Source organism: Chiloscyllium punctatum, chromosome 1 (assembly GCF_047496795.1).
Source record: "Chiloscyllium punctatum isolate Juve2018m chromosome 1, sChiPun1.3, whole genome shotgun sequence".
NCBI classification, from domain to species: Eukaryota; Metazoa; Chordata; class Chondrichthyes; order Orectolobiformes; family Hemiscylliidae; genus Chiloscyllium; species Chiloscyllium punctatum.
In genome coordinates this window covers 39,886,182-39,910,689 of record NC_092739.1, presented here as the reverse complement: position 1 = coordinate 39,910,689, position 24,508 = coordinate 39,886,182, and the positions used below count along the sequence as shown (strand labels likewise).

Below are 24,508 nucleotides of genomic sequence, written 5' to 3'. Positions count from 1 at the left end.
GTTTAATCACTAGGTGTAGTGAAGGGTATGTGGGATGTATGAGAGTTCTGTGATCAAGGAGCAAAGGATTCTTGGAAGATATCGACAGCTTAGTGGTTAGCACTGCTGCCTCTCGGTGCCAGGGATCCAGGTTCGATTCCACCCTAGGCTGATTGTCTGTATGCAGTTTGCACATTCCCCCCATGTCTTCGTGGGCTTCCTCCCACAGTCCAAAGATGTGCAAGTTAAGTTAAATTGCCCATAGTGTCCAGGGATGTGCAGGCTAGGTGGATTAGCAATGGCAAATGCAGGGTTACCGGGATAGGGTAGGGGGGTGCATCTGGGTGGGATGCTGTTCAGTGGATCAATGTGGACTCAGTGGGCGGAATGGAGTGCTTCCACACTGTAGGGATTCTATGATTCTACGGAAGAGGTCCCAGCAATTATAGGGAGGAGCAAAGGCATGAAGAATTAGAACATAAATAGCTTTAAACTTAAGACATTCATTTACCAGGGGGCAGTGTAGGTCAGAGGGTAATGGATGGGGTGTTCTTGTTGCAATTGGCATATAGCCAGCATAATTTTGAAGGAAGTCATCTATCAGTAGAGTATTAATATACCATGGGTGAGGTTTGAAAAACAGCTGGATTGAGACGGGAAATGTAAGTTGGACACAGTAGTGAGCTATTTGATTCCTTGAGTCTGCATCGTTATGACTGACTGCCAGCAAATGTTGAGATACAAGTAAGCATTGAATTATACAGTTTGAAGCCAGACTTTGATCAAGTAAGATACTCCAGTTTCAACCGTATTGTTCATCCTAAGACAGTAGCCAGAGAGAGAAATGAAATCTATAGGTAGGCAATAGAGATTGTGGCAGTTGCCAGAAATAATGGCTTTAGTTGTCTTAGTGTTTAATTGAAGAAAACTGCAGGACTAGTCTGACAACAGAGAAAGTAAAGGGGTCAAAGTACAGTTGGGTATCATGGGAGCACATTAAAAATGATACCACATCTTCAGTAATCTTGCCTGGGACAAGATGTTGGAGAAAAATAGGTAAGCACCAAAGAGGGGTCCTAAGTATAGCCCAGAGATTATGGTATAAGGAGAGAACTAGCACAGGATGTTCTCTGGTGTGATTAAAGACCAGATATCATTCAAGAGGCATGAGGAGGGATCCTGTAAATGCTGACATTTCACATGGTGATTCTCATTTGTAATTTTGATTAAGGCTGATTTTGTGCAGTTCAAAGGCAGAAACCTGGAGATAGTCAAATGTAGAGTTAGGAAAAAGATAGATATGGAATTAGGATATGGTAATACTTGCAAGAACTAGGAGAAAAAAAGGAAATTGTAGATGGGACTCATTTTGTAAGAAAAGAGGAGTCTCCTTTTTCCCATACAAAGGGTAGTAAATTTGGAAAAAGATTGAACCAAACAGGTTATGGATATGAAAAGAATAGGAGTTTCAGAATGTTGCTGGATAGCCTTCTCTTTGGAAACAATACCAACCAAAATTAAACAAATCTAGAAAATTGAGTTGAAGTGCAGTTCAGCTCTGATCCAGTTGAAAAACCGAACAGAGTTGAAAGCTGATTGGTTTGCTCCTGCTCTTGATGGTCCTAATTATTTACTGTATCAGGGGGACCAGGAGAGACATTGGCTGGTCAGTTTAATAGGTGAAAGGGTTGAGATGAGTTTGACAAGGACATAAGAAAAAATAGAAGTGGAAATAAAGAAGAATAAAAATTCAAAATTGGATAAGAAAACACTTGCCGAGGTAGGCAAGGAAAGGCGCGTCATAGAGATAACAGAATGGATGGTCTTATTCATCTTAACAGCCTTGCACCTATTTTTGGAAGTAATGTGTTAGAAGGTTTAAGGAGTTAAGGAATTGTTCTTTGTATTCATGATGACTGGAATAGTGAGCAGAGATTCTGAAGATCCAGTGATTGATGCTTTATGCAGTTCAGCCAGGTCTGCCAATGAATTGCTAAATTATTTAGGAATCATGCACATACAAGTTTGCATCCCTTGGGCTTAAGGAATTAAGGTGGAACTGTACCAAGGGGAATGACCAGGGCTCAAAATTTGTAAGTATGAAAGTACCATTAGAAGTGCTAATGGAAAATGTTTCTTTCCCCAAGGTCAGACCTGGAAGAAATATTTAGATGGGAGTGGTGGGATGTGAATGGTGAGGGAAGTGATCAGGGTTGGCTTTGACTGTGCATGTGATTAAGTAGGAATCAAGAGGCTGTATAAGATTGCCAAGGAATTGGCTGTGAATATCAAAGCTCATAGAGAAAACAGTTGAGCCAAGTCTGGTTGACGGTGAGCCCAGAGAAAAAAAAGAGCAAAATGAGCTGAAATAGAGATCAAGACATAGAAAAATCACACAGGGGGGAAATAATGAGGATATCTTGCTGAGAAATGGCTCAGGACTTTGATAGATGTGACATTGCTCAGTGGAGATGCCAGGAAAAAGAGACAAATCAAGAGGAGTTTTGGTGATGAAGACTACCCTTGCAGAGCAGACTCCCATGGAGGTTGTGCCCAGTTTAAAAGCTTCACTAAGCTCACAAATCACCTGAGCCAGGTTTTCACTAAAGCAGTGATATAAGTATAATCTTCCACAATGAGGTCATAGATGGCAAGGCCCTCTTCCACAAGTGAACAAACATTGTGGAAGGTAATTTGGGAGGAGGCAATGATTATTGATTCTCTGATGAAATCAAGAAGCTGTTCGAGCAATGAATGCAACATGAAAGAACTGAGCAAGATTTGCTGTTTTCCCCTTCACTCCCACAGCAGGCATACAAAGTGGATGGTTGGGGATAGATTAGCTTGGGAAATTGTGCATACTGCTTGTAAAGAAACAGCTGAGTAACCTGGTGTCTTTGTGAACTCTACAAAAAATGTCAAAAGAACTACCGGGAATCTGGAATTTAAAGAAGATTCAAGTGCACACTAATAACATCAAGTGACTGATGGAAGGTCATTGTCCAAAATCCAGAATGTTTCTTGCAAGATCACTATGCAAGTTATCTGGCAGAAAAGGCATGTTAAGAATAGATGATCAAGATTGCAGTAACACAATTCTATATCATTGGTTCAAGGTCAAAACCTGAGTGGTTTATTGGCTCCTTCAAGATCATAAAACTGTGTTTCTGCTTTGAATGCATGCTGAATACATTACAAAATGTTAAAATTATCACAGTATTATTTCTCACCTCATTCTTTGGCTCATAACAAATGTCAGGTGGTCTGCTATCAGTAACACTTTTAAGCTTCAATTTCTTTTCACATTACAGATGTTAAAGTAAATCAACAGATATATGACAGGAAATAGGGCTATTACAAAAGCATGAGCTTAGTACCAGGAATTTCATTAAGATTCTAAATTTTTCAATGATGTATTTCATTGTTATAAATTCAGTAAGAAAACTAAATTATTTTTGTGTCTTGATATTTAGTGTTAATGTCAGAATTTATTTGTCGAAAGTAGATCAGCAAGTTAAATGTAGATTGCTGTGAATATTCTAATATGATTAATCATCAGGATAATTCATATTTAAATTGCTTTATTTTATTTTGCTCATTCTCCAATCTCTTTACCTCCAGTATTTTCTTCCTGTTTGTGCTTTTTTATTTGTAATTTATTTTTTTAAGGAACAGTAGATTGCAAGTAGCTCTGCTCATGTTAATTTATGTAAGAAAATTTTACAAAATGTAAAAAGCAAATGTTGAAAATCTAAAGGTAGAAAAAAGGGAAAGTAGACCAATAAATTAGCAATAAAAGAAAGGCACATTAGGTGCTTCCTGTCAGAAGAATGTTAATGTCGAATGAAAGCCTGAATTTTAATAAACTGACCTACACAGAGACAGTGCCTGAAAAAGGTATCTCCTTGTATATACATTTACATCAATTAGAAAAACACCCTTATGACTTTGTAATTAATCACAAAATACTTCTTTCAGTTTGAGTTCAAAGCGTGAAGCCTTGTTGCTAAAAGTACATACACAATTAGGATTTAGAAGCAAAAATAGACCATTTGGCCCCTCAAGCCTGCTCTGTCATTCAATAAGATCATGGCTGATCACTTTTTGTTTCAAATTCCAAATTCCCATCGATCCCTCCAATAACCTAAGAATCTCATTAGACAAGGGAAACAAACCACCACCACCTAAAAATATTCAATGATCTTGCCTTCTATATCTTTTGAGAGAGTGTTCCAATGTTGCACAAATCACTGAGAGAAAACAAACACTCATTTTGCCCTAAAAGGGTGACCCCTAATTTTAAAAATCTTCCTTTGTTCTGGACTGAACTGCAAGACGAAATAGTCCACATCCACGTTGTTGAAACCATTCAGGTCCTTATCATGAAGCAATCTATTCTTCACTGTTTTAAACACCATGCCCAGTCTGTCCAAGCTTTCTTCATAAGACTGCCCACTTAGTCCAGATATCAAACCAATAAACTTCTTCTGAACTGCCTGTAACTTGTTAACGTCCTTCCTTAAATAAGGAGACCAAAACTATCCACAGTATTTGAGATGTAGTTACACCAATGCCCTGTGTAAGCAGAGGATAACATCCTTACTTTATGTTCAGTTGAATTAAAGAGTAGCATTTCATTAGTGGCCTTGATCACTGGCTGTCCCATCATGCTATCTTTCTGACTTATGCACTACCCATCTCTAACCGCCATTTACCAAAATGCAATCCCAACAGAGAGGCATGGCAGCAGGAATTGGTGATTACCATGATTGTCGGTTGATCAGGTAGCAATAAAAGCCTTCATCACAATCATGACCTGGACCAATTCATCTGAAAATTAGAGAACCTCTTGTTACTCATATGTGCCAGCATCTGTAATGATTCACCAGCGAGTGGTTTTAAGTCCATTAATTGAAATCCTGTGCATTTTTAAGGATCCAGTTTCCTAACTCTGCCCAAAAGATTTTTGGTGAAAATGTTAACTTTTCCAGTACGTTAGTGGGAAGCATTACATTTTAATGCAAAAGACATATTATTGGTGTTGGAAATCTGAAACTAAAAGAGGAAATGCTCAGAAAATTGGACAGCATTTTTTTTAAGCAAGAAGCATTTGGTTAAACATTAATTTCAAAAACTATGATGTAATATTGACATACAATGGAGGCTGGACTTGTGTTTAACTGCATACTTTGTGATCTTGACTTTTTATCTGTCAGATAATGAAGCACACTTGTATGTATCTGATCTGTTATAGATTCAGCACATGTACAGATGTGCTAGAGTTCAGGGACTGGACACCAGTGAAGGTCTTCTCTTGTTCGGCAAAGAGCATTTCTATGTGATTGATGGCTTCACAATGACTGCAACTAGGGAAATCCGTGATATTGAAACTCTGCCTCTAAAGTGAGTACATTTCTTTTGTTTCACTGTAATGTTGACTAAATGTTATTGTAATCTCGAAGTTCTGGATTGAAGGATAGCCTTGATCAAACAAAATTAGATTAATGATCTATAAGTGGTAACCTCTGATTTGTCTATTATTCTTCTGCCTGATTTTGTATTGTAACTTCAGAAGATCAGCAATGCTGGCCTGTAGTAAGATGTTGTTAACTACTTTCAATGTTTCTTTATTTTGTAAAGAAAGTAGCAATTCTTCTTTTCCTAATAAAAAAAATGAGTCCAGTTTGAATACTGTTTTTCTAATAATTATCAATAAACAATTAATGTAACTAAGGAAGAATATAAAGGAGTTGATAATTTCCAAAAATCCATCCAAATGTGTCAGTTATCAACTTTTCATGTTTACAGCAAACATTTTGAGAGCCACTGTTCCATATTTGGTGATGAAATTCTGCATAGGTTTGGCCCTTTTTTTTAGCCCATAGTCTCTTCCAGCCGTTTTATCACTGCTGCTCCAGTCACTCAGCTGAGGAAGAGATCTAAATATTGTGTTATTTTTATTTTGCTTTAACAGTTAAATATGGAACTATTTAAGTTCAGCAGAATGCATCATTTTATATGAAAATTTGGATTATTCAGCGGAGTATGTATGATGGTGCGTCTATTCTTACTGAATACTTAGTGAATTTGAATAGTAGGTATGACATGAGAATTAGGAGAAAGTGAGGACTACAGATGCTGGAGAGTAAGAGTTGAAAAGGTATGGCGCTGAAGAAAGCATAGCAGGTCAGGCAGCATCCGAGGAGCTAGAGAGTTGGCGTTTTGGGCATAACCCTTCTTCAGGACTAGGGAAGGGGGCTGAGAAATAAATGGTGGGGAGCGGTTTGGGACTGGGGGAAAGGTAGGTGGTATGGCAAAGGTGGGCGAATTTAGGAGGTGTTTCTGAGAATTCAGTAGGAAGTGTGGAGCAGATAGGTTGGAAGGAAGATGGACAGGTAGGTCAGGTCAAGAGGGTGGATCTGAGACAGAGAGTTGGATCTGGGATGGGGTGGGGGGAGGGAAAATTTGGAAACTGGTGAATTCAATGTGCAAGTTGTGTGGTGTACGCTCCCGAGGTGGAAGATGAGGAAATGTGAAGGTTTACCATCCATCACCTTCAATTTGTCTTGTTTTAATCTTTACTGTTGTTAGTATTTCTTCCCAATATTTATTGATAAGCATGAATTTGGTGTGTATGAACAGAGATTTTGAGATGGTGTTTTTTAAATCTGGAATGTAATTTATTTATTAATACTACTTTTCCAATTATTCTCTTTTTTTTCTGCAAACAGTAATTCAGTTGAAGTTATAGCATTGTCTTCTGGGCATTAGCTGTTAACTAGTGATTTGTCATTATCATCTGCCTTTTTGCATGAATTTATGATGGTGAATATTAACACGTTAATTAACCAGAGGGGATTAGCACAGCTGATTCTTGCCTCATGCTCAAAAGAAAACATCAACAATGTACAGCATGGAAGAAGAGCATTCGGCCCACCATGTCAGTACCATTAAAAGTGTTATCCAACATTATCAAACTTTCCATTTCTTGGTCTGAGCTCCACAGGTTACAGCAAATATGACATGGCATTTCAGCCTGAACGCTTACAGTTGAGGAAAAGCTTTCCTCCATGGCCATCCAAACCTTCTGCCAACTACTTTAAATCTGAGTTCTGAGGAAGGGTCACTGGACCTGAAACTTTAACTTAATTTCTCTTCACAGATGCTTCCAGACCTGCTGAGCTTTTTCAGCAACTTCTGTTTTTGTGTACTTTTAAGTCTATGCTCTCTGCCTTCTGAACACCCTTTCTTTCAACTCTATCTATCCTCCACATAATTTTATATACCTCTATTATATCTTTACTCAGCATCATCTGTTTCAAAGAAAACAAGCCCAACCTGATCACTATTTTATCCAAGTTAAAATTCTCCAATTGCTTGTAAATCTTCTTTGTACCCTCACCCATTTCCTGGAAGGCAGTGATCAAACATGTATGCGGTATTTTGGCTGGGGCCTACCTAGTGTTTCAAATAATTTTAATGTAACCTCCCTATACTAATCCATTGTTTGCCATTTTTATTTTGAAAACTTTCTTGAGAAGGCAAATTATGGGCTAAGCAGTATGATGTGTTTCACAAATTTGATTGAGATTTTTTGAGCAAGTTACCAAAAAGGTGATTGTTAGTGCAGTAGATGTTGTTTATTTGGATTTTAGTAACGCCTTTGACAAGGTTCCACATGCTGGATTAATTAGTAAAGTTAGGTCACATGGGATTCAGGTTGAGCCTGCCAATTGGAAACATAATTGGTTTTAACAGCAGGAGACCGAGATGGAGGGTTGCTTTTTGGACTGGAGGCCTGTGACCAGCAGTGTTCCAAAGGGCTCGTTTCTGGGTCGTCTTTTGATTCTCACTTAAATAAATGATTTGGATGACAGCATAGAAGGCATGGTTAATAAGTTTGCAAATGACACCAAAATCAGTGGCATAGTAGACAATGAAGGTTTTCTAAGATTACAAAGGGATCTTGATCAAATAGGTCAGTGGGCTAAAAAATGGAAAATGGAGTTCAATCTAGGTAAATGCAAGGTATTGCATTTGGTACAACAAACAAGGGTAGGGCTTATACAGTTACAGGTAGGGCCTTGGGTAGTGTTGTAGAACAGAGGGACCTACAGGTGCAGGTGCATAATTCTGTAAAGTTTGCGTCCCACATAGGTGTTTAAAAAGACACTTAGCATGATTGCCATCATTGCTCAGTCTTTTGAGTATAGGACTTGGGACGTTATGTTGAGGTTGTACAGAGCATTGGTGGAGCGAGCTTCCTCTGGAATATTGCCTCCAGTTCTGGTCGCCCCGTTATAGGAAGGATATTAGCAAGTTGGAGAGGGTTCCGAAGAAATTTACCAGGATGTTGCTGGGCATAGAAGGTTTGAGTTATGAAAAAAGGCTGGATAGGCTGGGATTTTTTTCACTGGATTGTAGGAGATTGAGGGGCGACCTGAAAGCAGTTTATAACATAATGAGAGGTATAGATAGAGTTAATGGTAGTTGTCTTTTCCCTAGGATGGGGGAATTCAAGACTAGGGAATATATTTTCAGGGTGAGAGGAGAGACTTAAAGCCATGAGGCAATTTTTTTTACACAGAGGGTAGTTCGTGTGTGGAATGAACTTCCTGAGGAAGTGGTGGATGCAGGTACAATTGCAATGTTTAAAAGATACTTAGATACATGAATAGGAAAGGTTTGGAAGGATATGAGTCAGGAGCAGGCAGGTGGGATTAGTTTAGTTTAGAATAATGTTCGGCATGGACTGGTTGGACCGAAGGGTCTGACTCTATATTAGAGGGAAAAAATGTTTTGAAGCTAATGGAGCAAGATAATAGGACACAGAATTTATAGCAAAAGATCATAATGTCATATAATGATTGCTGTTAAGTCTTTCATCTTTTAGAATGGGTTGCAGGATTTGATTCATTAATATATAAATCCCAGGACTACTTTCAAGTTCTTTCAAGAAACTAAAGAGCATGGGAAAACCTCCATGCAAAAAATAAGTAACAACATAACATCTAGAAGCCCTTGGAGGTACAGAGTTATGCTAAAAGATGTATTCAGTGATCTTAACGCATTCACTATTCATTAAGTCATTTACTGTGACTTTTGACCACAAGGAGGAAAAGGAATATTTAACTGAAGAAATATCCTCGTTAAATAAGCACATTCAAACAAACATATTAACATATGCCACATAGACTACTAAAAATATTTTAATCATATTTATCAACAAGAATTAATAAACATGATGGTGAGAGGTGATGACAATGACGTGATATTTATACAGAGCATTTCATGGATGGAAATAACAAGCATCATATGAGAGGAGGGACAATCTGATCTGTTTCAAACAAAGAGAGGTGTATCAGAAAATGCTGTACTGCAACAAAAAATTATCAAATCTATGCACAGAGTAAGCATTCAGATAGATAGACACCAGAGGTAAACATTAGAAGCAAGAAGATAACAAACTGACGCATAACACTATTTACAGAAGATGCCCTACAAACTATTAAGTAAAATCTGGAGGTTTAGGATATCAATTTAGAATGAACACCAAAACGTCAAAAACAAAGTTAATTTGAAGGAATATGTTAGAAAAAACTCAAATGGAAGTTGAAGTAGATGGAGTTACATTGGAACAAGCAGATTAGTTTGTCTGTTTAGGACATGTGATAACACAAAATGGTAGATGTGATATAGAAGTTAGGACGACTGAATAACCCAAAGTAATTTTATGAACACAAAAAAAGTACTAATAACACAAACTTGTAACAAGGTCAAAAACTCAAAAGGCTGCATTTTATTCAGTTTTTTGTGTGCCTCAACTCTAAACAATAAATAAATATCAGTGGAAGAAAATGGAGACCTTAAACATATAGATGCTAATACATATGCTAAAAATTCCACTTGGAGACATTAGGCAAATGCAGAAGTAGTGAAAGACGCAGGAGGAGACAGAACTTTTCCAGTAGCATCCAACAGAGAAAATGCCAGTATTTTGGTCATTTAATCAGAGTTGAAAGGCTTGAGAGATTCCTTCTAGAAGGTAAAGTGGAGGGCATGAGAAAAACCGGGTCAAGCTAGTTATGGTTGGATGACAGACATCAGTGTTTGCAGAATAGTGGATATATGAGCATGGTGCAAGAAGGTTGAGGATGGCATGCCATGACAATATATTTCCTGGCAGATGTAGCTGCAATCCAGGGATGTTGAAGCTAATTATAATGTTCCTTAACTCACTAGAGACTGAGATATAGTTGAGTTACCATGTGTGGCTAATGAAATCTTTATCTAATTTAAATGAATGTACATTAATTAATCAAGCAATACCTTCAGGAATCCATCTTTGCTCTGCAGTGAAACATTGTGAAGTATTACACATAGTATTTTTATTAGTGTTGACAGCTATTCTGAAGGAGAAAAGGAATGTATGATTTGTAACTTCAACTTATCTATTACAAAAACAAGCAAACTATGTCAGACCTAGCTTTATCTTATTTTTTCCTTTGACTCGTCTAGCACACATGAGCCTATCATTCCAAGAGGAGCACGTCAAGGGCAGAGTCAGCTGAAGAGGACTTGCAGTAAATTTGCTTATGAAGACATCAAAGAAGTGCATAAGAGACGTTATCTCCTACAGGTTGGAATCATTTTGTATTCTTTGATTCATCTATTATTTGCTTATTAAAATAATTTATCATAAACTTTTACAAGTTATTCTCTCCTTCAGCCTATTGCAGTTGAAGTTTTCTCTGGGGATGGGCGAAACTATCTCTTAGCCTTCCAAAAAGGTGTTCGAAATAAAGTGTATCAAAGGTAGGAAAAATAATTGTTGCTCTTCTTCAGTTTTGTTAGTAAGAATACTGCAAATAAGAGTTTAAATCATATCGGATTTCACACGTTGATTCAGGTGAGTCCAATTTGGTATGAATTAATTGCACTTGATAGTTACACCAATACAAAAGGAAAACATGGCAGATGCTAGAAATCTGAAACAATAAAGAGCTGAGAAAACTAAGCTGGTCAAGCAACATCTGTGGAGGGGACAGTGATTATTTTAGTTAGAAGACCTTATATAAAACTCAAGAAAACATTTAAGTTTTAATTTTTCTATTTTTAGTTCTATTGGTTTAAGAGTTTTAAGCCTATGTTACCTTGAGTATGGTTGACCACACCATCGTCCTCCACTCTGTCTCCACCATCATCCAGTTGGGTAGGACTGCTTTTGCTTGGTTCCATTCTTATCTGAAATTTTCTAGCCAGAGAATCACCCACAATGGTCCTTTTCTAATTCCAGCATCATTGGTCCCTTATTATTCCTCATCTGCATGTGCACCCTTATCCAAAGTCAGTCAGGTTCTACTTGTATGCCCTCAATAATTAGGGTCTACCTAATCATCAGTTATCTGTCTCAGTGGCTGCATCTAAATTGTAGACTCTTGTCTGATGTTCAGTACTGCATGAGCAGAAATTTCCTCCAAACAATATTGGAATGCTGAAGCCATTTTTATTTTGGCTTGTTTCTTTGCCACTGACTCAATTTCATGCCGTCAGCTGTCTGAAGCTGAACCAGTTTATTTAAAAGGCAATTTATTTGTTTTAAGCTGATAGAAAGCTTAGAGTAATGAGAAAGCTTCTGATGGACTTAAGGAGAAAGGTGGTAAGGAAAAGTTAGGGAACTATAGACCGATGTGTCTGAAATCAGTTGTTGGATGGGATCCTGAGGGACAGGATTTACATGTATTGGGAAAGGCAAGGACTGATTAGCAATAGTCAATATGGGAAATAGTGTCTCACTAACTTGATTGAAGTTTTTGGAGAGAAAAAGAAGATCGCTGAAGATAGAGTGGTGGACGTGACCTATATGAACTTCAGTAAGGTGTTCGACAAGGTTCTTTATGGTACTGGTGAGCAAAGTTAGGTCCCGTGGAATGCAGGGAGAACTAGCCATTTGGATAGTAAATAGGCTCAAAGGTAAAAGACAGAGGGTGGTGCTGGAGGATTGCTTTTCAGACTGGAAGCCTGTAACAGCAGTGTGACACAAGGAGCAGTGCTGGTACCACTGCTTTTTGTCATTTATATAAATGATTTGGATGTGAACATAGGAGGTTGGTCAATAAGTTTGCAGACAACACCAAAATTGTTGGTGTAGTGGACAGCAAAGAAGGGTATCTCAGAGTACAATGGGACCTTGATCAAATAGGTCACTGGGCCGAGGAGTGGCAGATGGAGTTTGATTAGATTAAATGTGTGGTGCTGAATTTTGGAAATGCGAATCAGGGCAGTACTTAATAGTAAGGTTCTGGGGAGTGTTGCTGAACAAAGAGACCTTGGAGTGCAGGTTCATAGTTCCTTGAAAGTGGAGTCGCAGGTAGACAGGATAGTGAAGAAGGCATTTGGTATGCTTGCCTTTATTGGTCAGTGCACTGAGTATAGGAATTAGGAGGTCATGTTGCAGCTGTGCAGGACATTGGATAGACCACTTCTGAATATTGTGTTGAGTTCTAGTCTCCCTGCGATAGGAAGGATGTTGTGAAACTTGAAAATGTTCAGAAAGGATTTATAAGGATGTTGCCAGGGTTGGAGGGTTTGAGCATCGGGAGAGGCTGAATTGGCTGGGGCTATTTTCTCTGGAGCATTGGACACCGAGGGGTGACTTTATCAAGGTTTATAAAATCACGATGGGCATGGATAGGGTGAATCGACAAGGTAATTTCCCTGGGATGGGCTAATCCAAAACTAGAGGGCATATGTTTAAGGTGAGAAGGAAAAGATCTAAAAGGCACCTAAGAGGAAACTTTTTCACACAGGATTGTGCACGTATGGAATGAGCTACTAAGGGAAGTGGTGGAGGTTGGTACAATTGCAACAGTTAAAAGGCATCTGGATGGGTTTATGAATAGGAAGGGTTTCGAGCGACATAGAGGGTTTACGGGCCAAATGCTGACAAATAGGATGAGATTAATTTAGGATATCTGGTCAGCATGGACGAGTTGGACTAAAGGGTCTGTTTCCAAGCTGTACAGCTCTACGACTCCATGACAGCCTGATTGAACTAATGGAATAGGCAGATACATTGGTGGATGAAATTGGACCATTGTTTGTTTAAGGTGATGAATGATAAGAATGAGGTTGGATGGTAGAGGGCAGACGTTTATGATGATTGACAAAAGAACCAAAGCTGACATCCAAAAAAGCTTTTATAGACAACTTAGATTGCATTTGTGATGCCGTGGCAAACATGGCTATGGGCCAAGAGCTGGAATATATGATTAGAATAGTTAGGTGGGTATTTTTGATCAGTGCAGACTCGATGGGCAGAAGGGCCTTTCTCTGTGCAGGAGACCTCTGACTTTGACCGTTTGGGATGCACTTGCTGTCAGATTGGTGGTAACACATTTAATAGCTTTATAAAGGTAATTGAATAAATACTTGAGAGAGAAAAATGCTTCATGAAGTTAGAGAAAGCACAGAGATTTGAGATATCAGTAATGCTCATGGAAAGAGCAGCACAAACTCAATGGACTGAATGGCTACATCCAGTGTTATATAGTAGAACCTCGAATATCTGAACATCCGCATGAGACCTCAAGTATCTGTAAAAATGGCATTAGGCAACTCAGTATTCAGTTATCAATTAAACGGCACTATAGCATGCATTGCCAGGTAATGGAGAAATGTTTGATAACCAGCAGTCAAATTACCGCTTGTTTACGATAGATCAGTTGTTGGGTAAACAGTATTATGGTGTGCATTGCTGGATAACCGGCACTCATAAATTACCACTTGTTTCCAGTTATCTGAACAATCAATTATCTGAACAAAATACTCCCTGCCAATCCCATTCAGATAATCGCGATTCTACTGTAGTATTCTCTGACCCTGTGATGAGGTTCTGATGACATGATACACGATCACTAAGACTATCTGATCACTACAACCATAATATAGCTGAACTCTGATTGCTTTCGGTGAATTCATCTGCTGCTGACACCACATTTGTCCCACGATCACCTCCGAACTTGTTGCTACAAAGCACTTTGTGCCTCGTGGTCCACTTTCTTCCCTCTGTAAATTAGAGGTCATCCAAAATTTGGTTGTCTGCTTCTCGCAAGAAGGGAAAAGTAATAATATATAATTATAGTTAATTATGTAACATTGACATTTTTTTAACCTTGAACTTTCCGTCCTTGCATTTCTTCTATTACCTGGTTGTCCTATTTCTCAGTTATTTGCTTCAATATTTTTGTGTTTTAGATTTTTAGCTGTTGTTCCTTCCTTGACTGACAGCTCTGAGTCTGTATCTGGGCAACGGCCAAATACAAGTGTGGAACAGGGGTAAGTGAAGCTAACCTTAGAATCTGGGATTTTCCCCACAACTGTTTGTTTCTTTCTCCAATGTTTTGTAAGTGTTTGCTATAAATGAATAGAATAGAAATTGTTTGGTTATATTTAAATAAAGTTGTGACATCCGTTGCCTGATTTTCCTCAGCTATTGTTGGACCTTTAGAATTGTTGAATGTCACGTTAGAAAATAACTTCTTAAGTATTCGACAGGTATTTAGAATTATAGAACATTGTAAATTGATTTGTTGTTGCAGAAGTAAGGAGTGTTTTTAAGTATCTATCAATCCCTTTTCCTTATTTAAACTATTTTCACCTTAATTTTAATTGAAATTTACTTTATCTTATTGTGACAATCTCTATACTATGGCTATAACTCCAAATCTCATGTTCTCTAGCTTCTCTCTTTATAGAATATATCTGCTGTCATATCTTGGCTCCTTCAGATAGTTGTGTTGTATTTGCAATACTATACATAATTTTACAAACATTTGCAGCTTCTAATTTGTACATTTGTGTCTAGGTCACTCAGCTTCTTGTGCCTGATCAGCGTTCAATAAGATCATGGCTCATTTGAATACTCTGCATTCTCATCTGTCCCAAATAACCCTTTGCTGTTTTGTTGATCAAGAATCTATCTCTGTATCTTAAAACTATTCAAATGCTTTACTTGCACCTTGTGAATTCTCTTTCTCAAAAGACACGTAACTTTCTGGGAGCATTTTTTTTATTGTCTCTGTCTTAAAGGGGTGACTCCTTACTTTTAAATAGTGACTCTTTGTACTAGAGTCTCCTGCAAGCAGAATCATTCTTTTCACAACCATCCTTCTGATATCACTTGGGCTTGTGCATTTCAGACAAGTTATCTGTACTGTTTTAAACTCCAACAGATATAAACCCAGTCTGTTTAATCTTTCCTCCTCAGACAACCCACCCATTCAACATATTCATCTAGTGAACCTTCTCTGAAATACTTCTATGTATTTACATAAGTAATGGGATCAATACAGTGCACAGAAATCAAAATATGGTCTCACCAATGCTTGTAGAACTGAAAATGATCTCCCTACTTTTTATATTCCATCTCATTAGAAGGTGACAACCTAGTGGTATTGTCACCAGACGATTGATCTAGATACCTGAGTAACATTGTGGGAACCAGGTTTGAATCCCACCATGGCAGCTGGCAGTATTTGAATTCAATAAAAGTCTGGAATTACAAATCTAATGTTAAGTCAATTACTGTAAAGACTCAGCTGGTTCACTAATGTCATTTAGGATAGGAAGTCAACCATCCTTACCTGGTCTGGTCTAAACGTGAATCATGTTTTGCACTGTGGGAAATTAGGGATGGGAAACAAATCTGGACTAATCACAGATACCCAAAACCGGTAAATGAGTTTTCTTTTAAAAATTCACTCAAAATAAATGGTAACATTTCATCAGCTTTACTAATTATTTGCTGTTCCTACATACTAACCTTTTGAGATTTACAGAATAAGGCACACAGATCTCTCTGCATCTCAAGATAATTTTTCTTTAGATTAGTTACAGTGTGGAAACAGGCCCTTTGGCCCAACAAGTCCATGCCGACCCTTCGAAGAGCAACCCACCCAGACCCATTCCCACACATTTTCCCCTTCACCTAACACTACGGGCAAGTTAGCATGGCTAATTCATCTAACCTGCATATTTTTGGATTGTGGGAGGAAACCGGAGCACCCAGAGGAAACCCACGCAGACACAGGGAGAATGTGCAAACTCCACACAGACAGTTGCCTGAGGCGGGAATTGAACCCAGGTCTCTGGCGCTGTGAGGCAGCAGTGCTAACCACTGTGCCACCCACATAATGTTTTTCTTGATTTTTCTTGCCAAAATCAACTATTTCACGTTTTCCAAAATTGTACACTATTAGCTAGGGCGGCAAGGTGGCTCATTGGTTGGCACTGCAGCTTCACAGCGCCAGGGACCTGGGTTCAATTCCAGTCTCTGGTGACTGTCTGTGTGGAGTTTGTGTGTTCTCTCCGTGCCTGCATGGGTTTCCTCTGGGTGCTCCAGTTTCCTCCCACAGTCCAAAGATATGCAGGTTAGATGAATTGGCCCTGCTAAATTGTCCATAGTGTTCAGGTTAGGTGCGTTAGTCGTGGGAAATATAGAGTAATAGGGTAGTGTAATGGGTCTGGGTGGGATATTCTTTGGAGGTCGGTGTGGACTCGTTGGACCAAATGGCCTGCTTCCATACTGTCGGGATTCTGATTTTTTTTTTGCCCACTCACTTAACCTATCTATATCTATGTGTAGTCTTATCCTGTCCTCTTTAAAACTTACTTTTTTACTTATTGTTGATGTCACTAAGTAATTTAGCAACCATACCTTCAGTTTATTCGTCTATGTCATCTATTCATTTATATAAATTGTCAAAAGCTGAGGCCCAACACTGATCCCTGTGACACACCACTTCTTATATCTTGCTTGCCAAAAATGACCTACTCTGCCAATAAAGTATGGTGGTTGTCAAAGAATCATAGAGTCATAGAGAGGTACAGCATGGAAATAAACCCTTTGGTCCAATTCGTCTGGAACCACCTAATGAAGGAGTAGTGCTTCCAAATAAACCTGATGGACTATAACCTGGTGTTGTGTGAATTTTAATTTCAAAACATTTGTCCAGTATCCCTTCCATGGTGATTGTAATTGTCTAAAATTTATTCCTCCCTTCCATTTCCTGATTTACAGCTACTTGCAGCTAGACATTACTCTTATGCTCTCTTATGAGGATGAATGCAAAGCACCAATTCATCAGCCCTCTCCTTATTTTCCATTATTAATTCATCAGACTCACTTTCTATTGGACCAATATTCTTTTTTTTTCTTTTTCAATACTTATTAAAACTCTTGCTATCTATTTTTTGTATTTCTAAATAGCATTCTTTCAGACTCTACTTTTCTTCCCCTCATTAACCTTGAATTTTTTTTTTAATATTCTATTCAGTCTTCAAATCTGCCACCTGTCAAGGCTAAGTTATATGCTATCTCTCTATTTGATACAACAGCTTTTGTAGCTGTTGGGTCCATTCCTTGGAGTTTTTTTAAAATTATTTTTGCAATGTATCCATTCTGTATGTTTTGAAACATGCCCTTAAATTTCTATCACTACATCTTTTGACCTATCCTTTAACTTTATTTGCTTATTCACTTGTATTAACTCTGCTTTCATGTCCTCTTAATTTGAATTTTAATTTCTAGTTTTAAACCCAATTTTTCTTAAACTGAATGTAAAATTCAATCATTTTGTGATTACTGCTAACTAGGGACACCTTCACCAAAAGATTATTGATCAATCCTATTTCATTGCACAATACTGCCTCTGTTCTCTGGTTGGCTCCAAGCATGCTTTTCTCAGAAGCTTTTCTGAAATCATTCTGTGAAATCCTCATCTAGGCTATCTTTACCCATCTGATTATTGTTTTCAGTCTATATGTCGATTAAAATTTCTGACAAGCTCCCAATATTTCTTCTTTTTGTACTCTGTCCTACCATGTAGGTTTCTTTTAGGGGGCCTTATACATCATCCCCACAAATGCCTTCTTGTCTTATCATTTATCATCTCAATCCAAATCCTGCTTTCTTGAACTTAGTTCATACCTTCCTATTGTGCTAATATCATTTTACATTAGCAGAGACAGCCTTTCGACATTTCCCAGCTCCCTGTCCTTCCTAATCTTAAAGTCCCAACCTATGTCATCCTACAGTTATGTACCTGTAATGGCTACCAGATCATAACTGATTCAATTGTATTTATGATACCAGTTCATCTGTTTTTTATTGAATGTTACATACCGACAGATACAAAGCCTTTAGTTTTGTCCTTTTTTCTTGGTAACCTCTAGCCTTGGCTGTTGGTTTACCTTAAGATTCTTAATCTCTGTTCCTTCCTGTCATGGTCTGTTTATTATTCCCATGCTAATAACGTTCTCTCATTTTTTGTCTCTGCTCTTTGATTACCTGTTCTCAAATTTGATCCCTTGCCTTGACTATTTAGTATTAAAACTCCTCTACTTCCCTAGTTATGTGGCTTACTAGAATACAACTAGTTCTTCCATAATATGGTTGCATTCTTGTGTGATCCCATATTATAGAAAAATCATGCTTTAGAACTAGGTCTTAAAGCAGTAGTGATGTAATCGCGTTACGGCCACTGTAGTTTTAAAAGTTAATGTTTTAGAAACAGTGTTCCCAGCATTATAGCAAATTTGTATTAATGAAACATGAATTATCGCAGAATGACCTGTACCAGCTTCAGCATGATTCAGTACCTAGCTCTTCATACTATGCAGTATCTCTTTCCTTGAACTGTTCATGTCATGATATCTGCAGGGATCATAATGACCATATCCTCCCATTCCACTGTAGTTCCTCTCCAGCCCTGAGCAGGTGTTCTGACTATAGCATTAGGCAGCTACACAGTCCTCTGGACTCATGCTTTTTGCTGTAGAAAACTTTGTCCAAGACCCCCTCACTATATTATTCCCTGCAAGTTGAATGGCTTTTTGAACCACGGGTGCCATACTTAATGAGCTCGTCCACTCTGCATCCCTCCACATCATCCAAACGAGCTGAAAGCACATCAAAATTGTTGGACAGCTGCAAAAGCTAAGGCTGTCTGGATCCCCTTACCTGCCTAACTCTCAGTCACATCCTCTTTTTTATTTTCCCTGACCAGTGTTCAAACCAACACCTAAAGTTCAATTAGAAACGTAGGAGTAGGCATAGGCCATTCAACCCCCCCCCCCCCCCCCCCCACACACCTTTCCACCATTGTACATCATGGCAGATAATCTGCCTCAACACCATATGTTCATAATATTCCCATACCCCGATGTCCTTAGAACATAGAACAGTACAAGCTCTTCAGCCCTCAATGTTGCACCAACCTGTGGAACCAATCTGAAGCCCATCTAACCTATGCCATTCTACTCATGTCCATATGCCTATCCAATGACAATTTAAATGCCCTTAAAGTTGGTGAGTCTACTACTGTTGCCGGCAGTGCATTCCACGCCACTACTACTCTGAGTAAAGAAACTACCTCTGACATCTGTCCTACATCTATTTCCCCACACTTTAAAGCTACGTCCCCTCATACTGGCCTTCGCCATCTGAGGAAAAGACTCTCACTGTCCAACCTATCTGACCCTCTGATAATCTTATGTCTCAATTACATTCCCTCTCAATCTTCTCTCTAATGAAAACAGCCTCAAGTCCCTCAACCTTTCTTGTAAGACCTTCCCTCCATACTAGGCAACATTCTAGCTCCATTCCAGGCAACATTCTAGTAAATCTTCTCTGAACCCTTTCCAAAGCTTCCACGTCCTTCCTATAATGCAGTGACCAGATCTGCACTCCAAATGTGGCTGCACCAGAGTTTTATACAGCTGCAGCATGATCTCATGGCTCTGAAGCTCAATCCCTCCACCAATAAAAGCGAACACACCGTATGCCATCTTAACAACCATATCAACCTGGGTGGCACCTTTCAAGAATCTACTTACCTGGACACCGAGATCTCTCTGGTCATCTACACTATTAAGAATCTTGCCATTAGCCCAGTACTCTGCATTCCTGTTACTCCCACAATGAATCACATCACACTTTTCCACTTTAAGTTCCATTTGCCACCTCTTGGACTAGCTCTGCAGCTCATCTATGTCTCTCTGTAACCTACAACATCCTTTGACACTTTCTATAACTCTACCGACTTTAGTGTCATCCGCAAATTTACAAACCATCCTTCTATGCCCTCATCCAGGTCAATTGTAAAAATGGCAACCAACAGTGGGCCAAAAATAGATCAGATCCTTTGTATCTAGAAATCTAATAGATTAGATTAGATTAGATTACTTACAGTCTGTAAACAGGCCCATCGGCCCAACAAGTCCACACCGACCCTCCAAAGCGCAACCCACCCAGACCCATTCCCATACATTTACCCCTTCACCTAACACTACGGGCAATTTAGCATGGCCAGTACACCTAACCTGCACATTTTTGGGCTGTGGGAGGAAACCGGAGGAAAGCCACGCAGACACAGGGAGAATGTGCAAACTCCACACAGTCAGTCACCTGAGGCAGGAATTGAACCCGGGTCTCTGACGCTGTGAGGCAGCAGTGCTAACCACTGTGCTACCGTCTTGAATATAATTGATGTCTGAGCTTTCACAGCCCATCTGGAATAGAGGATCCCAACGATTCACTACTCTGTGAGAGCGAAGAAATTCCTCCTCATCTCAGTTTTGAATGGCTTGCCCCTTTGAGACTGTGTCACCTGATTCAAAGCCCCCAGCCAGAAGGAACATCCTTCCTCAATTTCAGCCCTTAAAGAAAATCTATAAATTTAAAAACCTCTCATTCTTCTCAACTCTGGAGAATACTGGCTCTGCCTCCTTAATTTCTTTACATAAAGCAGTTCTACCATCTCAGGAATTAGCCTTGTGAGCCTCTGCTAGCTTCCCTGTACAAATAGTATATACTTCCTGAGCCACAGGAACCAAATGTGTGCACAGTACTCCAGATACAATCTCATCAAGTCTTTATAACATTGAAGCTAGGTATTTTTACTTTGCATCTCCTAGTACATCATTTGCTGTCCTAATTGCTTATGGCATCTGATTTTTTTTAGCTTTTGGTATCTGATGAACAATGATATCCAAGTCCTTTGGACATCACATGCTAGTCTCTCACCATCTTAAGAAATATTCAGTAGCTCTATCCTCCTACCAAACTAGATAATTTCTCATTTATCAGTGTTTATGTTAAATCCTACCATATTCCTGGCCACTTGGTCTGTTCGAGACTCCTTAAAGACTTTTCTCACATTATAGGCGAAAGTGAGGTCTGCAGATGCTGGAGATTAGAGTCAAAGGTGTCATCCTCACATTATAACCTAGTTCTGTGACCTCAGAAAACTGACAAATCTGACATTTGGTTCCTACATCATAATCCATAGAGATTTTGAGCAGTTCGGGTCCAAGTGATTCCAGTGTGGCGTCCAACTTATCGCAACATGCCAAACTGAGAATAGACCAATTAGTCCACTCACTCATTTAAATCGTTTACTAACCCTCAATCCATGTCAGTATATTACTTCTGTCAATATCCTAATTTTGCTAAACAGTCTTCTCTTTGGGAACTTCTCAAAAATCATCTGAAAATCCAAATGTATCGCATCCACTGGCTTCTCCTTATCTGCTTTGCTAAAGCCATGTTTAGAAAATGTCAACAGGTCTATCAAACACAATTTCCCTTTAATAAATCCTGTTTGAATTTGCTCAAGACAACCATTATTTTCTACAAACTCAGTTATCATGTCCTTTATAATGTTTTTTTGTATTTTCCTGACTACTGATGACAAGCTCACAGGTCTGTTGTTCCATGTTTTCTCTCTCTTTCCCCCCCCACCTTCTTAAATGGTGGAAGTATGTTTACAACCTTCCAATCTACAGGTAATGTTCCAGAATCTATAGACTTTTAAAAGGTGACCAGTAATGCATCTGCCAACTCTGACTACCACTTTAAAACATTGGGAGGTACACCATCATGTCCCACGATTTGTCAGATTTTAGTCCCATTAATTTCTTCAATACTTTTTTTTAAACTCTCATTAATTTCTTTCAGTTCCTCATTCTATCTGGTCACTTGGATCTCTATATCTCTGAATATTTCTTGTTTCTTCTTCCATGAAGACAGATAAAAATTATTTATTTAGCTTCGCTCCCATTTCCATATTTCACATTATGTCTCTCTCTGTAATGGGAATACATTTGTCCTTGTTAATTCCTTCCTTATACCTACCTCTCTATCAGTTTCTTGGTCTATCTTTGATGAATTATAAAATGCTTCCAATTTTCAGGCTTGCTTCTTGTTCTCACAACAATATAAGCGTCCTCCTTTAATACAGCATTCAAGTTCCTTTGTTAACCACGATTGACTCGCTTTTCGTGTTGTGTCTCCATGTTTTAAAGGAATGTACATTTGTTGTAAACCATGTATTAATTCTTTAGATACCAGATATTGTTTCTTTACATTAATACCTTTCTAATGTATTATTTCAATCCAAATTATTCTTTGTTTATGTTTAATATCCTCTGTTTGATTGAACTGCTTTGTTTTAAATCTTAAATGTAAATTTCTTCCATATTATGGTCACTCTTCATCAAAGGTTCTTTTACAACAGTGTTATCAATTAACTTCTCCTTATTGCATAATACTTTATCCAAAATACCCTGCTCGCTACTTAGCTAATTAGCATACTGCACTAGAACACCATCTTGCAGAAATTCCAAGAATTTGACCTCCACGGTGTTGGTCAACAGATGTACCAATCTCCAGGCATTTGATGTCACAATTAATGTAATACCATTGCTACATGCACCTCTAATTTCTGATTTCCTGATTCTGTGCCCTTACTGTTTGGCACCAATGTTTTCTGCTCCTTACTTAGCTCTGAATAGCCAGATTCTGGTCTAAGATCCTGTCTTACTACTTTAGTAATCCTATTCCTGTTAACAGCTCACTGAACTGCTGTGTTGGTACTACTGACGTAAGAGCTTGGAGCACAAAATCAGAAATGTATCCCTCAAGTAATATTACAAGGTTGGAAAAAAAATCTAAATCACAGATTAGGGAAACATCCAACAGAACTGCCAAAATTGGAAAAGAGATTGAGGGAAGTAAATAATGATTGATTATGTAAAAGAAAAATTATTGTGCTATCTGGTGAATCAATAAGGTCTGATTTTACCTCCTCAGTGGGAAGCACACTCTGAAGGTCAGAATGGATGATGAATTTGTTCTGCAGTAGAAAGTTCGAAAAATTTTAATTTCTCGGCTTCATTTGCTGATGCTCTGTCAGTGTGTCCCTTCCTCCCTATTGCAAACCAAATGGGAAGTATGCATTTGCCAGAATATGAGAGACAGCAGAATAAAAAGCAATAGAACCCTAAGCATGCGTAACTAGGTAGTTTGGACCAGATACTGTAGGGGAGGATCCATATTTCTTCTTTGGACCCAAAGAACCAACCCTGCATCTTATCATCCAAAGAGAAACAAAATGTAATTAAAATTCATAACAAATCGTCGCAGCAGTCTTAACAGCCAAATAACCTAGTATTTTCCCAATCATTCATGATTTAAAGCACTTTTCTATGATTAGTCCAGTATCTTACGCCTTTTTCCAGGCCATTCTGTTATCATGGAGTCTGCATAAACCATACAACAACAGTGTACTGCCACTGCTTAACAAGGATTTCTTGCGTCATTTTCACATCCTTAGATTCATTATCACTCACTGCCATCCTGGAAGAAGCCAGCAATTGTACTCCATATATAAGAACATTGTATCACAAAACTAGATTCACTGTTCAAATGAATTACATGTATTCATGTTACCAATGGTAGAACAAAGTATACATTCTTCCTGATATTATATTCTGTGAAAAGGTATTGTAACAACTGCTATTTAAATCGCTGAAACTTTCCATGCAGGAAGTAAGAAACTTGAAATTTAAGCCAACCATCTCTTTGAGAGATATTTTGGTTAGTATTTTTTATATATTTTATTCTAAATGCAAGCTAAAGCATTGTTTATTATCTGTCCCCAGATCTGGTTTGCTTAGTACTTTGGTGGGAGAGAAGTCTGTAACACAAAGATGGGAGGTAAGTAAAACAAAATTAATGACAGAATTGAAAGCAAACAGAATGGCTTAACATTTGTCATAATGCACTTTGCATGAAGTAAATGTACAAGATAGCTAATAGTCTTGCATGAAGACTTCTTTTTTGAATAAAAATAGTCTTAGCCTAATCCTGATTACAACATCATCTTGATTCTTAAATGTTTCCGAGGCTTTTATCTCTTCTACTCTAGCTCAAATCTTTTTGTACATGTTGATCATTCTTTTTGTTTGAAATAAAACACCCTTTGCACTTTTGTTCCTTTGCTTTATTCTTGTAATTTAACTTAGAGTCATAGAGATGTACAACACGGAAACAGACCCTTCGGTCCAACTCGTCCATGCCAACCAGATACCCTAAATTAACCTAGTCTCATTTGCCACCACTTGGCCAACATCCCTCTAAAACTTTCTTATTCATATACCCATCCAAATGCCTTTTAATGTTGTAATT

The 24,508-nt window shown here is 38.4% G+C and overlaps 1 protein-coding gene across 9 annotated transcripts in view; it reads left to right on the top strand.

The window, feature by feature from the left end:
- The window catches only part of wdfy3 (WD repeat and FYVE domain containing 3), a 406,146-nt gene that overhangs the window by 334,614 nt on the left and 47,024 nt on the right, over window positions 1–24,508 (top strand). For all 9 annotated transcript variants that reach the window (XM_072594588.1, XM_072594809.1, XM_072594597.1 and 6 more), the window contains 5 exons: window positions 5,234–5,382; window positions 10,498–10,618; window positions 10,709–10,794; window positions 14,236–14,316; window positions 23,983–24,037. In XM_072594588.1, the coding sequence (XP_072450689.1) occupies window positions 5,234–5,382; window positions 10,498–10,618; window positions 10,709–10,794; window positions 14,236–14,316; window positions 23,983–24,037 (492 nt within the window). The remainder of the gene's footprint in view (window positions 1–5,233; window positions 5,383–10,497; window positions 10,619–10,708; window positions 10,795–14,235; window positions 14,317–23,982; window positions 24,038–24,508) is intronic.